The sequence below is a fragment of the Canis lupus genome, chromosome 11 (genome assembly GCF_011100685.1).
Source record: "Canis lupus familiaris isolate Mischka breed German Shepherd chromosome 11, alternate assembly UU_Cfam_GSD_1.0, whole genome shotgun sequence".
In the NCBI taxonomy this organism is placed as follows: domain Eukaryota; kingdom Metazoa; phylum Chordata; class Mammalia; order Carnivora; family Canidae; genus Canis; species Canis lupus.
Genome location: NC_049232.1, coordinates 40,099,780 through 40,113,888, shown reverse-complemented (window position 1 = coordinate 40,113,888; position 14,109 = coordinate 40,099,780). Strand labels below are relative to the sequence as shown.

The 14,109-nt window shown below is 37.5% G+C and overlaps 1 protein-coding gene across 3 annotated transcripts in view; it reads left to right on the top strand.

The window, feature by feature from the left end:
- The window catches only part of MLLT3 (MLLT3 super elongation complex subunit), a 279,534-nt gene that overhangs the window by 147,118 nt on the left and 118,307 nt on the right, over positions 1–14,109 (top strand). For all 3 annotated transcript variants that reach the window (XM_038552508.1, XM_038552509.1, XM_038552510.1), the window contains exon 3: positions 9,973–10,055. In XM_038552508.1, coding sequence (XP_038408436.1) covers positions 9,973–10,055 — 83 coding nt within the window. The remainder of the gene's footprint in view (positions 1–9,972; positions 10,056–14,109) is intronic.

Sequence of the window (14,109 nt, the reverse complement as noted above, 5' to 3'; positions counted from 1 at the left end):
GCATAGAATCTGTACTTAGATGGCAGTGTATCTGGCTAAAGTGTCATCTGCTTGAGAGCAGGAATTCCACCTTAACTTTGTAGTCCTATGATTATATAGTTCCTGTTAGCTTGAATTAATTAGGCTAATAGTATTGAGAAAAAATGAATTACTATAAATCAGAAAATGGGATAATTTTATAACCGAAGACATTAAATGTATTTTCCCCCCTTTTATTTTTTTAATTTTAATTAAAAAAAAAGATTTTATTTATTTATTTATTTATTTATTTATTTATTTATTTATTTATTTATTTATGATAGACATAGAGAGAGAGGTAGAGACACAGGCAGAGGGAAAAGCAGGCTCCATACTCAGAGCCTGATGTGGGACTCGATCCCGGGACCCCAGGATCACGCCCTGGGCCAAAGGCAGCGCTGAACCGCTGAGCCACCCAGGGATGGCTTTTTATTTTTAAAAAAGATTTATTTTTTGAGAGAGAGAGAACGCATGAGTGAGTGTGGAGTAGGGGGCAGTGTGGGGAGGGCAGAGGGAGAGGGAGAATCTCAAGTGGACTCCTTGCTGAGTGCAGAGCCCTACATGGGGCTTGATCTCAGGATCCTGAGATCACAACCTGAGCAGAAGCCAAAAGTCAGATGTCTAATCAACTGAGCCACCCATGTGCATTTTTCCCCCTTTAAATAAAAAGCACCAAGTTTAGTGACAGCTGGGTCAAATGTAGAACATGGGGTAAAACTTTGATGCCAGAGGCTGACCCAAGCAAGAGTTGTTTACTTCTGCAACATCCAGAAGTCATGAGGTGATTATTTTAGGAAAAGTGATTTTTCAATAGCTCTTTAGATATTTGGTTAAGTAATAAAAAGTCCTTGAGAAAGTGTGATGGCCAGCTTTTTGATGTAGCATTACACACTGAAATGAAGATGCTTTGGCCAGGTATTGAGAGGTTCTTAGTTACTTTTCAAGAAGATAATTTTCCACATACTAATGTTGCTTTTCTAGATGGACCTTCTGAAATACGGTATTCTGAAAAATATTTTGTCTAAGGTTTAACTTTAAACTTTAAAAGATTTATTTATTTGAGAGAGAGAGAAAGTGTACTCGAATGAGCACATCTGCACGCACGTGTGGTGAGGAGAGAGGAGAGGGAGAGAATCTCTAGCAGATTTCATGCTGAGCATGGAGCCCGACATGGGGCTCATTCTCATGGCTGAGATCATGACCTGAGCTGAAATTAAGAGTTAGATGTTTAACTAGCTCTACCACCCAGGTGGCCCTAAGGCTTAACTTTAAAAATGGTGATCACCTATGAGAAAGAAATCTTAAGATTTTTCTATTTGAACAATTCTCAATGAAGGAATTAGGTCTGTCTCAGGTTTCAGTTTGCCTGAAGATATACTTTTGCTATTTCCTGTCAAATTAGCCTGGAAATATATTTCCACTAGGCCAGTTTTTGATGCAGTGCCATATACTTAGTTATTATGAAGCAGGTTGGCAGAAGTATTGTCAATTTTAGTGAAAGATGTAAAATTCAGTATTTATATTTAGTATTTCCTACAATTCTTAATATTGTCTAGTTCAGGGCAACTTTTGTATTTGTTGGGTCATTTGTTATACCTTCCTTGAAGAAATGATTATGAAGTTATTCTTGTTTTAATATCACAGTTATATTCTCTGAAGGTGTAATGTATTGACTTAACTTCTGCTAGGTGAGCTTTGCTAACTGTGATGATGTAACTGCTCTGAAGGCTAAAAATGTGCATACATTAAAAAAAAAACAATCCTCCCCTTTTTCCCTTTGGAGAGAGAGGCTAGAAATAGTCTAAATCTATAAGTAAAGATTCCATGTTACTAACAAATGAAGTCATTTTTATGTTCACCATTAAGATTTTTTCAACATGACCAATTTGGAGTCTTGAACTCTTTTTCCAAATCTGGGGGTTTTCTGTGACATTTCAAAGTTAGTGATCCCTCTTTTATATATGTGATTGATTTTTTGCCCACCTGAGCTTTCTGAGTGTATATGGTATGAGGTTCTAAGTATAAACATTATCCATATTGTCTGTTTTTTCATCATTTTCTGTGTTTCTGCTTATTTTTTTATAATAAATTTATTTTTTATTGGTGTTCAATTTGCCAACATACAGAATAACACCCAGTGCTCATCCCGTCAAGTGCCCCCCTCAGTGCCCATCACACATTCACCCCCACCCCCTGCCCTCCTCCCCCTTCTACCACCCCTAGTTCGTTTCCCAGTTAGGAGTCTTTATGTTCTGTCTCCCTTTCTGATATTTCCCCACACACTTCTTCTCCCTTCCCTTATATTCCCTTTCACTATTATTTATATTCCCCAAATGAATGAGAACATAAAATGTTTGTCCTTCTCCGATTGACTTACTTCACTCAGCATAATACCCTCCAGTTCCATCCACGTTGAAGCAAATGGTGGGTATTTGTCATTTCTAATGGCTGAGTAATATTCCATTGTATACATAAACCACATCTTCTTTATCCATTCATCTTTCGATGGACACCGAGGCTCCTTCCACAGTTTGGCTATTGTGGCCATTGCTGCTAGAAACATCGGGGTGCAGGTGTCCCGGCGTTTCATTGCATCTGAATCTTTGGGGTAAATCCCCAACAGTGCAATTGCTGGGTCGTAGGGCAGGTCTATTTTTAACTCTTTGAGGAACCTCCACACAGTTTTCTAGAGTGGCTGCACCAGTTCACATTCCCACCAACAGTGTAAGAGGGTTCCCTTTTCTCCGCATCCTCTCCAACATTTGTGGTTTCCTGCCTTGTTAATGTTCCCCATTCTCACTGGTGTGAGGTGGTATCTCATTGTGGTTTTGATTTGTATTTCCCTGATGGCAAGTGATGCGGAGCATTTCCTCATGTGCATGTTGGCCATGTCTATGTCTTCCTCTGTGAGATTTCTGTTCATGTCTTTTGCCCATTGCATGATTGGATTGTTTGTTTCTTTGGTGTTGAGTTTAATAAGTTCTTTATAGATCTTGGAAACTAGCCCTTTATCTGATACGTCATTTGCAAATATCTTCTCCCATTCTGTAGGTTGTCTTTTAGTTTTGTTGACTGTATCCTTTGCTGTGCAGAAGCTTCTTATCTTGATGAAGTCCCAATAGTTCATTTTTGCTTTTGTTTCTTTTGCCTTCATGGATGTATCTTGCAAGAAGTTACTGTGGCTGAGTTCAAAAAGGGTGTTGCCTGTGTTGTCCTCTAGGATTTTGATGGAATCTTGTCTCACATTTAGATCTTTCATCCATTTTGAGTTTATCTTTGTGTATGGTGAAAGAGAGTGGTCTAGTTTCATTCTTCTGCATGTGGATGTCCAATTTTCCCAGCACCATTTATTGAAGAGACTGCCTTTCTTCCAATGGATAGTCTTTCCTCCTTTATCGAATATTAGTTGACCATAAAGTTCAGGGTACACTTCTGGGTTCTCTATTCTGTTCCATTGATCTATGTGTCTGTTTTTGTGCCAGTTGTGTTTCTGCTTATAGTAACTGTTCCATTATGCTATTGAACTTTCCTAATGCCTTTGCTCATACCTAGCTTCCCATCCAGGCCTTTCTTCTGAACTGCCAAACTTGTTCCATCTCTTCCTTTGAAGTTCATAATAAAGTTATGTTCCATTGACTCAACTCCATTTCATAACTAATGGGCTGGGTTCAGAGACGAGAAGTGGTTGGAGGCACAGCTATAGCTCTTGGGAAGCCTAGAATTAAATAGGGGTGAGGATGGAGCTTGATAGTAGCATATATAATAGGACTAGCTAATAGGATCAATGAGAAAAGGATGAACCCAGAAGAGGAAAACTACCATTTTTGTTTTGCAGTATTGACAACGGGTGGGGGATTTGAGTTGGTCCTTGATTAGTGAGTCCTGAAGAGGTGGACAGGTATTCCATGTCTGTCCAGTTAAGTGTATCTAGCTTGTTTCTTCTTTTTTTAATATTATGTTTTTTTTTAATTTTTTTATTTTTATTTATGATAGTCACACAAAGGGGGGGGGGGCGCAGAGACATAGGCAGAGGGAGAAGCAGGCTCCATGCACTGGGAGCCCGACATGGGATTCGATCCCAGGTCTCCAGGATGGTGCCCTGGGCCGAAAGGCAGGTGCCAAACCGCTGCGCCACCCAGGGATCCCTAGCTTGTTTCTTGTGAAAGTTAATTGGACAGTTATCTTGTGTGGCCACAGTTCTTTATTGCATGTGAAGCAATTAGGTTTTTAGAATTGCGTTTGAATTAAAAACAACCACCAGGGCAGTCCTGGTGGCTCAGAGGTTTAGTGCTGCCTTCAGTCCAGGGCCTGATCCTGGAGACCTGGCATCAAGTCCCATGTGGGGCTCCCTGCATGGAGCCTCCTTCTCCCTCTGCCTGTGTCTCTGCCTCTCTGTGTGTCTCTCATGAATAAATAAATAAAATCTTTAAAAAAGATAAAAATTAATTTAAAAAAAAAAAAAAAACAACCACCAGCACCACAAGGTAAAAATCTTACCAGTGGATCTCAAAAGTTGCCTGATGTTACCTTTAGTCCTTTTTCAGGGAAACAAGGAAAGGAGGAAAATATTTTTTTGTTGTTTAGAAATACCTATTTTGAAATGGGCTAAATAGAAGCAATGGCAGCATCTTTTGTGTGTGATCTTGTGTGTATGCTTATAAAAACAAAAACCCCAACTGTCGATATTTGCTCTTTTTAAGATGTCTCAAGTGTAAATGCTTGGCCATGATCAATGGCAGTGGGGTGCTTAGACTGCTAGAGCCTAGCCCCTGGACTTGTAAACGCTCCCACAGGACAGTGGAGGGCAGAGACATAGGCCAAGCAGCACCCTATTTCACTGCTCTTGGGGGCTTTAAAGATGGCAGACTCAGCAGGAGTGGAAGTAGTCCAAAATGCTCAAACTGGAAGGGACATTTATCACAAAGCATTGGTAATAACCAGTCTATATATAGAGTTTGGTGTGTTTCCTTCCTGAAGGGCTCTGCACAGTAAATAAAGTAAAACCAATAATTATCAATGGTCAAGTAGCCATGTCCTGAACAGAAGTATTCGGATGGGCATAAATCATAGTGTCTAAGCAGACAGACTGGAGAGAAATCTACCAGCTGTTTTCCTAAGGATTAGGGAAAAAAACTATTGCTTAATGATATTTTTTTAAAGCCTTAAGTGACGGTCTTATGAATCTGTAAGAGCTTCTTCTTTTCTTTTTTTTTTTTAGTGCTAAAAAATATAATCTTTTAATTAAGTTTATTTTGTCTGTATATAAACTTTATGATATAAGCACAAATTTATTTTTTCATCTAAGAGGTATTTATTTCCCCTGTACCAAACACAGATTTTTTTTTTTTTTAAGCCTTTTCTCCTAAGGGAAGAATATTAAAAATCTTGGGTAATGAGTAAGGTTTGACTTACTCTGCATTAACTAGAATATGACCTATTTTCCCCTTTTTCTTCCTTGTGTGCATTTTTTTGCTCAACTTAAATAGGTTAATGGTCAATGTATATGGATAGTGTTGTACTAAATATATGGGTAGTGTGCCTACTTTTGAAAAGCTATTTTAGGAGAAAGAACCCATTATTTATTATTTACATACACTTTGGGCTGTTCCTCTCAGGCATGAGTGTTGTGTGCTGGTAGACCTTCATGATGCATGTGATTACTTGGAAAGAGAATGCTTTGGAAATGTCTCTTAGAGCCTTGGAATACATGAGCAGTAGTGTGTGGAAGGAGAGCAGCAGGGGACATGCTATTTATGGCTCTATAATGTCAGTTTCAAAATGACCCTGGGAATCTTGTGGCTCGATTTGTTAACTCAGTTTCTTGAGGTTTGGTACTATCAGAATTAGAACCAGTTCCATGTTGAGTATTTGGTTTTTAAGAGAAGGCTCCTCTGTGACAACACTTTCTGTCACTCACCTATACCAATCTTTTAGAAGTTCATGTTGACTTTAGGAAGTGGGAGTTTGGAGAGGAATTTGAGTGACTAGGAGCAACTCATTGCTGCTCCTGGAAAGCAACTTATCTAACAATGGAAATCAGTGAAGGATGGCCTGTATCTTAAAAAATTTCAATTCAATAAACATTTGTTGCTTTACCGGGCTCAGTGTTAGTGCCCAGAGTTACAGATATGAGTAATAATGGGGTTGCTGACCTCAAGGTGCTCTATGTAGTGGAGGAGTCTGAGAGGCGAGTGAATGTTATCTGACAGTCTGATAAATGCTCCAACCTGATAAGTGCAACAAGAGAAGCTTGGAAGAGGAACAAGGGAGACACTCTGAAAGAGCTAACATCTGGGCTGGATTTTGACAAGAATAAAGAGCTTCCAGTGATTTCTACTGAATTAATTTGTATAGTTTCAAGAAGGGATGTTAATCCTCCCATTTTACCCTCACCTAAAAAAATTTGATGGCTTTCCAAAGATGAATGTCCCTTTAATAAGTTCTGTAAGTTTTATTACATAGATCTTAAGATTATCTAATTCTCAAACAATTGCAAGGAAGAATGAGTTGAAGGGTTTGGGATGCTTAGATCTTATGTCAGTGACACAGTGGTCAGTGATGATGGAACGGGGATTCTTAATGAAGAAGTTTGGCTGAGTGACACAAGGAGATCCCAAAGGTGGTCCTGTTAGTTTAACAATAATTGCTTTATGTCTAATGTACTATCCCTACTGGCTAAGATGTTTCTTAGTTTGAACTCCTGTTTCTTTATAAGAACTAGGTTAGAAACTCATGTTAATGATTTAGGTTATAAGATACTTGAGTAAATAACTACTTCCAAAAAAAAAAAAAAAAACTACTTCCCCTAATTTGGCATTCTTCAGATTAGGACTATAGATTTATATTCGTATTGCTACTGATTTTCTGGCATGTTTACTGTGTATAAAATTTCCTGTTGTTTGCCTCTAATTAGGAACTCAGGGTGCTTCTACAGACATTGTTTATTGTTATTTATGAAAATATTGAATTTGAAAATAATTGGGGTATGCATTGGTAAATAGTTTCATATAAACCAGACTTTTAAAAAAATAAACCAGACTTTTATGGAATATTAATACGTAACAAATCATTTCCTTTAGAGGGTGGGAAAAAAATCTCAAACTTTCAACTAGAAGATGTGCTCACTAACAGCTGTTTCCTATAATAGAAGCAATTTGCATGCAGAATAGAGAAAATGAATTCTACAAAAGGGTGTACGGAGGAGCAGCTTTAACTTGCTTGGCATGTACAGCAGTGCACAGAATAAACTTCCTTCAAATGACATTGGCATGATTAATCCCAAACGGCCTGGACACTGAAACTGCAGTGTGGCAGAGAGGCTTTGCAGTCTGGAAATGTCATGGGTGTAATATGAGCCTTCAGTTTGGGGTGGGGTGGGCATTGCTCAATGCTTTTGGTGGTGTACCCCCTCCCAAGGGTCCAGGATATTTGAATATTCATGACAGGTTGGCAGGTGGTTAGTGGATACATGACTGAAGCTACTCTGTTTTGCTTTTTCATTTTTTTATTAGAGACACTTGTAAGATCAGGTGAGATTCTTCATTCCTGATTTATTTCTGATGTCTGTTTAGGGAAGGATTCCTGAGATGGGTTAAAAGTGATGTCCAAGTGTTAAGATCTTATCTTCAATATATGTCTTTATAGCCATAGTTGTCTAACCAACTTTCGTGTACATCATCATCATTGTATAGAAGAAAAATGCCTTACGCTTAAATTTCTAGACCTACATAGTCTTGCATCTTTTTTTTTCTTAAGATTTTATTTATTTATTCATGAGAGACAGAGGGGGAGAGAGAGAGAGAGAGAGAGACAGAGACAGAGACAGAGACAGAGACACGGAGTGAGAAGCAGACTTCATGGAGGGAGCCTGATGTAGGACTCAATCCTGGGACTCCAGGACCACCCCCTGGGTCGAAGGCAGGCGCCAAACTGCTGAGCCACCCAGGGGTCCCCAGTCTTCTTGCATCTTGATGGCCATGCTTATCATTGGGTGGATGGTTTGTGTTCTCTCTCTCTCTCTCTTTGAAAGAGTGAGAATGAGGTGGGAGGGGCAGAGGGAGAGAGAGTATCTTAAGCAGGCTCCATGCCCAGTGCAGAGCTGGACATGGGGGCTCTGTCTCACAGCCCTGAAATTATGACCTGAGCTGAAACTAAGAGTCTGATGCTTAACTGACTGAGCCCCCCAGGTACCCCAGTAGTGTTCCTTTTTAAAGGGAACGGAAATAGAAGCTGTCTGGAAGATTCTTAGTCCAGGGGCCATGGACCTGAGTCTTATATTATCTAAATCCAGGGCTCTACTTATTGCCTTCTGGTTTCATCCAAAAAATTTACATGAGAATTGGATATTTCACAGATTAGATATCCTGCCTCACTTCAGTCCTTTTTGAGAATGTGTGTGTGCCAGGATCTGTGCTGTGTCTTTTATATCCATCACCCTCTTTAATCCTTACACTGTTGGAAAGAAAACCCAACATTCAGAGAATTGAAGTAACTTTCAATAACCAGCGGTAGCCTGGTTAGTCCAAGGTGGAGCCCGGATTAGCACCCACATGTGCCAGAGCCACTGACACTTGATATTCACTCTGTTCCTGAGGTAAATGTTTCCGTCCTTGAAGATTGGAAGGAAATTACAGATGAGATTCCTGAATATATGGTAATGGGGAACTCTGTTGAGTGTCAAACCAGTGATTCAGACAGTTAATGCTTTGGGAGGGTTAAAAGGAGAAGAGATGATGGTACTTTGTGGTCTGGAAAGGCCACAAAATTTGTGATGAAATTTGAATTTGAGCTAGGAGAAGATACTAACAGTCATATCAAAGTGTGATGCAGAGAATGACAGGAGGACGAGACACAGTTGGGAAATGCTGGTCATATTTGGGGGAAGTTGGTGCACTTGAATGTAGCATAGGAGGATTGATGGATGACACAAGAGGAAGGCTGAAAAAGTGTGCTGGAGTGCTGCTGCAGAGGACTGGAGCTGCCACATGTGTCACCTTAATGTTCAGCATGTACATTTTTACTTCTTTGTGACACTATCGAATGCAGTCTTAAGTAGAATAATTTGAGTTGGCTTGTGACTGATTTCAATTTAATTGATATTCTAGTGATATGAAATTATATTTAGTTTCTTTAGGATGTCTCTCATTTCCCAAGAACTTGCCTATATAGTCTGGCCTAATTCTTTTTTTGGGCGGGAAATTTGGGATAGTGACGTTGTGGGCACTAATGACACTGGGAGACTCTGGACTTGGGATTTTATTTTATTTTTTTTAAGATTTTTTTAAATTTATTTATTCGAGACACACACACACACACACACACACACACACACACACACACACACACACACGTAGAGGGAGAAGCAGGCTCCATGCAGGGAGCCCGATATGGGACTCGATCCTGGGTCCCCAGGATCAGGCCCTAGGCTGAAGGTGGTGCCAAACCGCTGAGCCACCCGGGCTGCCCAGGACTTGGGGTTTTCTAAGGAAGGAGGGTGTCCAGCCACTTTTTGGCATAGAAATCAGGATATCTCCAAAAAGTAAGGGATTTAAGGGGTGAGGTGATTTACATAAAAAACCTGACATAAATAATACTTTTGTTAGGAAGGTTTCAAGCTTTGGGGCATAAGGAGCTATCATCAATTTCCCTAAAGCTTTAGGGCAGGGTGAGAACAACTGCAGTCAAGTTATTAGTGATCGTGATTAACTGCTGAGATGCTCCCCCATCAAGATTTGAGCAAATATCTTACAGATTTGCTTTACCTAGGAAAATTATTGTAGATTCTGGAGAAGTAAAGGATAGTTCAGAGATGCAGATGGGGCAGATGCAGATAGGCTGTGAAAATTGAGCATGATCTAGATAGTAGAATGGCATTTTTTTTTTTTCAAAAGAAAGAAGAATGTCTTTTTGTATTTTATTCTCTTCTCACCTATTTTCTCTTTTTTAATGTTGCAGTGTGCAAAGATCCACCTTACAAAGTAGAAGAATCTGGGTATGCTGGTTTCATTTTGCCAATTGAGGTTTATTTTAAAAACAAGGTATGTAATCTTTACCCATTAATCTTTCAGTGAAAGATCCTTCGTTAAACAAATGATGTTTAAAATAATTTTGATTCATAAACACTTCTATCACTAGATGATTTTAAATAAAAGTTAAATTTGTCTTCTAGGAATTTTGGCTGCTGTTACCCTTAATTATAGAGGAAGTGGCTAAAAAAGATAATTTCAATTATCTGAAGCCAGATTACATGAAATTCACTGAACTTTTTAAGAGAAGAATGACTACCATTTGAAAAAATATATGTTTGTAAAACAGAAAAGAGAAATTAGATTCTTTCAGTGAAATACTCCTTTTCTCATTTTCATATTTTTAGAATTTTAGACACTTGCAGAGAATAATCTCTCATTTATCTTTAGCTACCACACACGCACAGCATACATATACAATTATATCAACTTGACATATTATGGATTCTACTGGATTTAAAAGTATATATGTAGCAAAACACACAGACTATATGATATTGGACAAATTGCTCAACCTATGTGGGGTTCACTTTTATTATTTGTAAAATGGGGATAGGATAAGAGTATTTACCTCATAAGAGGGCTAGGAGGATTATATGCCATATGTCTATGTAAAATATTTAGAATAATGCTTCATGTATAAGTAAGCCCTTAGTAAATGCTACTGATTACCTTTCTCAATAATACCACTGAAATGTTCACATGTTTTTTTATCAAATTAGAATTTGTTGAGATGCATTATGTCTGTTCATGTGATAAAACTTTACATTGACGTATTGATTTTTTTTCTCATTTCAAATTGGATTTCTCTAAAACTAGCTTTAAGTTTCTTTTTTTAATTTAAAAAATTGAGATATAATTTACATATCATAAAATTCATTTTTTAAAAAGTGTACACCTCATCGGGTTTTAGTAAATTGTGCAGACATCACCACTATCTAATTCTATGACTTTCTGAGGATTTTCATCACTCCATAAGGAAACTCTTTACCTATTAGCAGTCACTCATTCCTTCCTCCCCCAGCCCCCAGCAATGATTAATCTACTTTTCTCATTGTAATTTCCTAATCTGGTGATTTCATATAAATTGAATCATACAATATGTGGTCTTTTGTGCCTGGCTTCTTTCATGTTGTATGCCTTTAAGATTTATTTATATTATAGGATGTATCAGTATTTACTATTTTTTTTAAATAACTGAATAACATCCTATTGTATAAATACACCACATTTTGTTTATTAATTCATAATTTGCTGGCCATTTGACCTTTTTCCCCACCTCTGGCAACTGTGAATAATGCTGTTGTGAATATTCATATACAAATTTTTGTGTGGACACAGGTTTTCAAATCTCCTGGGTATATACCTAGGTGGAGTGGTTGGGTCATATGTAACTCTGTATTTAACTTTTTGAAGAACTGCCAGCTGTTTTCCAAAATGACTGTACTATTACACATTCCTACCAGTACTGGTGGGAAGGATCCAGTTTCTCCACGTCCTGGAAAACATTTGTCATTTTCCATTTTTAAAATTATAGTTATCGTGGTACATGTGAAATGGTTTTGATATGCATTTGCCTGATGACTTATGATTTTGAATATCTTTTCATATGCTTATTGTCCATCTGTTTATTTTCTTTGGAGAAATGACTCTTTAAATCTTTTGCCCATTTTTTAATGTATTGATTTTCAATTAAAGTGGTTGTGTTTATGGGAAGGAACAGAGAGCCTATCTCTCCACCCATCCTTGTTTTCAATATTCTACAAGTTTAATTAATAAAGATCACGTGGTGCTTTTCTTCCCTCTTGTCACACACATCCTGTGTTTTATTTCATCTAGGCATTGGGCTGCCCGTAGGAAGAGTCTAGACTTTTAAGCCAGAAAAGGTGTTGTTTCAAAGAAATTAGGGGCTAGAAATGATCTCTTGTGGGAGGATCATAATGGCTATACCATTCTATTCCCATCTCCTTAAGTCAACTTAACTGCATTGGCTTCTGTTTGGAAATAATGCTGTTATAATGAAGCATCTTCTTTCCTTTATTTTTACCTTTTCTGGTCATTTTGAAAGGCTGTCTGTTCAACAACAACAAAAAAATATATTTTCTAAATTGCCTAATCTAAATCCTTATTCAGAGAAATAACCAGAATCTCCCTACATACCTCACACATGTGCGTGCACACACAGGTTCAGGTTCAGTCTTCTTGGCACTTTAGTTAGTCATTCTTATGGCTAATCTTATTGACTCATTTTGTGAGGAATTGTAGTTTATTTAAAGGAAGAAAGAGGCACATGAGATGGAAAGCAGTAATTCCTTTGGGGCCATTATGAAATAGACACTTGAGCTGAACACCATTAAATAGATTTCCTGTTTAGCATCCATGTTAGTTTTACTTCAATTTTCCAGTTTTAGATTTTCTTTAAGATTTTATATTTAATAATGGCTGCTATTTTTATAGGTACACAATGAGACATCTATATTTTAGTGTTTGTAATATGAAAAAGTAGGATGCACTTAATTGGTCCTATGTAGAAATGTGGATCAATAAATGGTGGGTTAGTAATACATGGAATGCTATCTAGCAGTTAATATAGCAACATGGATAAGTCTCAAAAATAAGAATGATGACAACTTAAAAGTTACAGAAGTATATGTATATGGTTATGATACCATTTATATATGTTTTTATAAGCCACTGAAGCTGAGAATAAATAATGTTCTAGAAATACACATAAGTAGCACAAGAGTGTGAATTGAAATGACAGCATAAGAACTAAGTAGCATTGGTTACTGGGGAGGAGAGAGTGAGTGAGCAGCTTATATTTATAAAATTGTATCCTTCAAAGAAAAGGTAAACACAGTGAAAGCATTAACATCTGTTTAATCACAGTGAAAGGTACATGGGGTAGTATTTGAGGTTATTTTCTGTATGTTATTAATTTTTTAATTAAAAAATTATTGCTTTGTCATCTCTTTTCATTTATCTTGTTTGTGTGTGGTTGTTTTTGTTTGTTTTGTTTTTTTTACAAACCAAAGTTTTGCCGTGTTCTCTGAGCCTTATATATTTCTCATTTCTCTTGCTACTGAAATGATCTGTGGATAAAAATTAAAGAGTCTGGGCTATTTCTCCAGAATGTACATTGTATTTCTTTTGGGTTTTTATCATTTTATTCTTCCCTGGAGTTTATTGAACTCTGTCTTGAAGAATGAACAACCATTACAATCATGATTTATGGAAAGTATTGTTCAGAGTTTTCAGAGGAGATGAAAGAAAGCTTGCAAAAAGACTTCCATGTGATCTTGGAAGAGTCCTACTGCATATTAAGAATGATATCAAAAAAAAAAAACAAAAAAAACCAACAACAACAACAACAAAAAAGAATGATATCATCCTGTCCTCAGGTCCATCTCCATCCTTTTACCTTCCCTGCTTCCAATAAGCCTTTTTTTCAATTTTGCTTATATATTTGAGAGGTCAGATAGAAGGGGAGGTGCAGGGTCTGTCAGTGCTGCTTTTGAGTTTGTGCATGTTTATTCTGTCTTACTTTGCATTTGTGTTCAACAAAACAAACCTATGTATGAGAATTATGAGTGTTACGGAAACTTTAAAACAGTAGGCACACTAAAACATAATTGACTGTGCTATGATTATGATCTTAGCATTTTAGGTTGAAAGGATCCCCTGCTTCTCTCTTCCATTCTGTCCTCAGAGGGAGGTACCTGAGTAAATGTCAAAGATTGAAGCAGAATGAGAGGGACAATTTTATATAGCCAAAACCATATTTCCATCCCTAGGAGGAAATACATTAGCTTTATATATGGAATAAGCGCATACTTCCTTGTTCATAATTTGAGAAGAATCTTTCCTCAGGAGCATAGATTGACATAATGTTGAAGTCTGCCCTCCAAGAAAGAGATCAGTTGGCTAGAATGTAAGGTTTGTGAGTACTTTTTCCTTATTCAAGTGAAAAAAACTCTTTAAAAGAAAATTGCACTCAGGATTTGTAGATAGTCACTATAGTCCTGACCCTTAGTTTTATGGAAGAGTGATTTTTTTAAAACTGTTG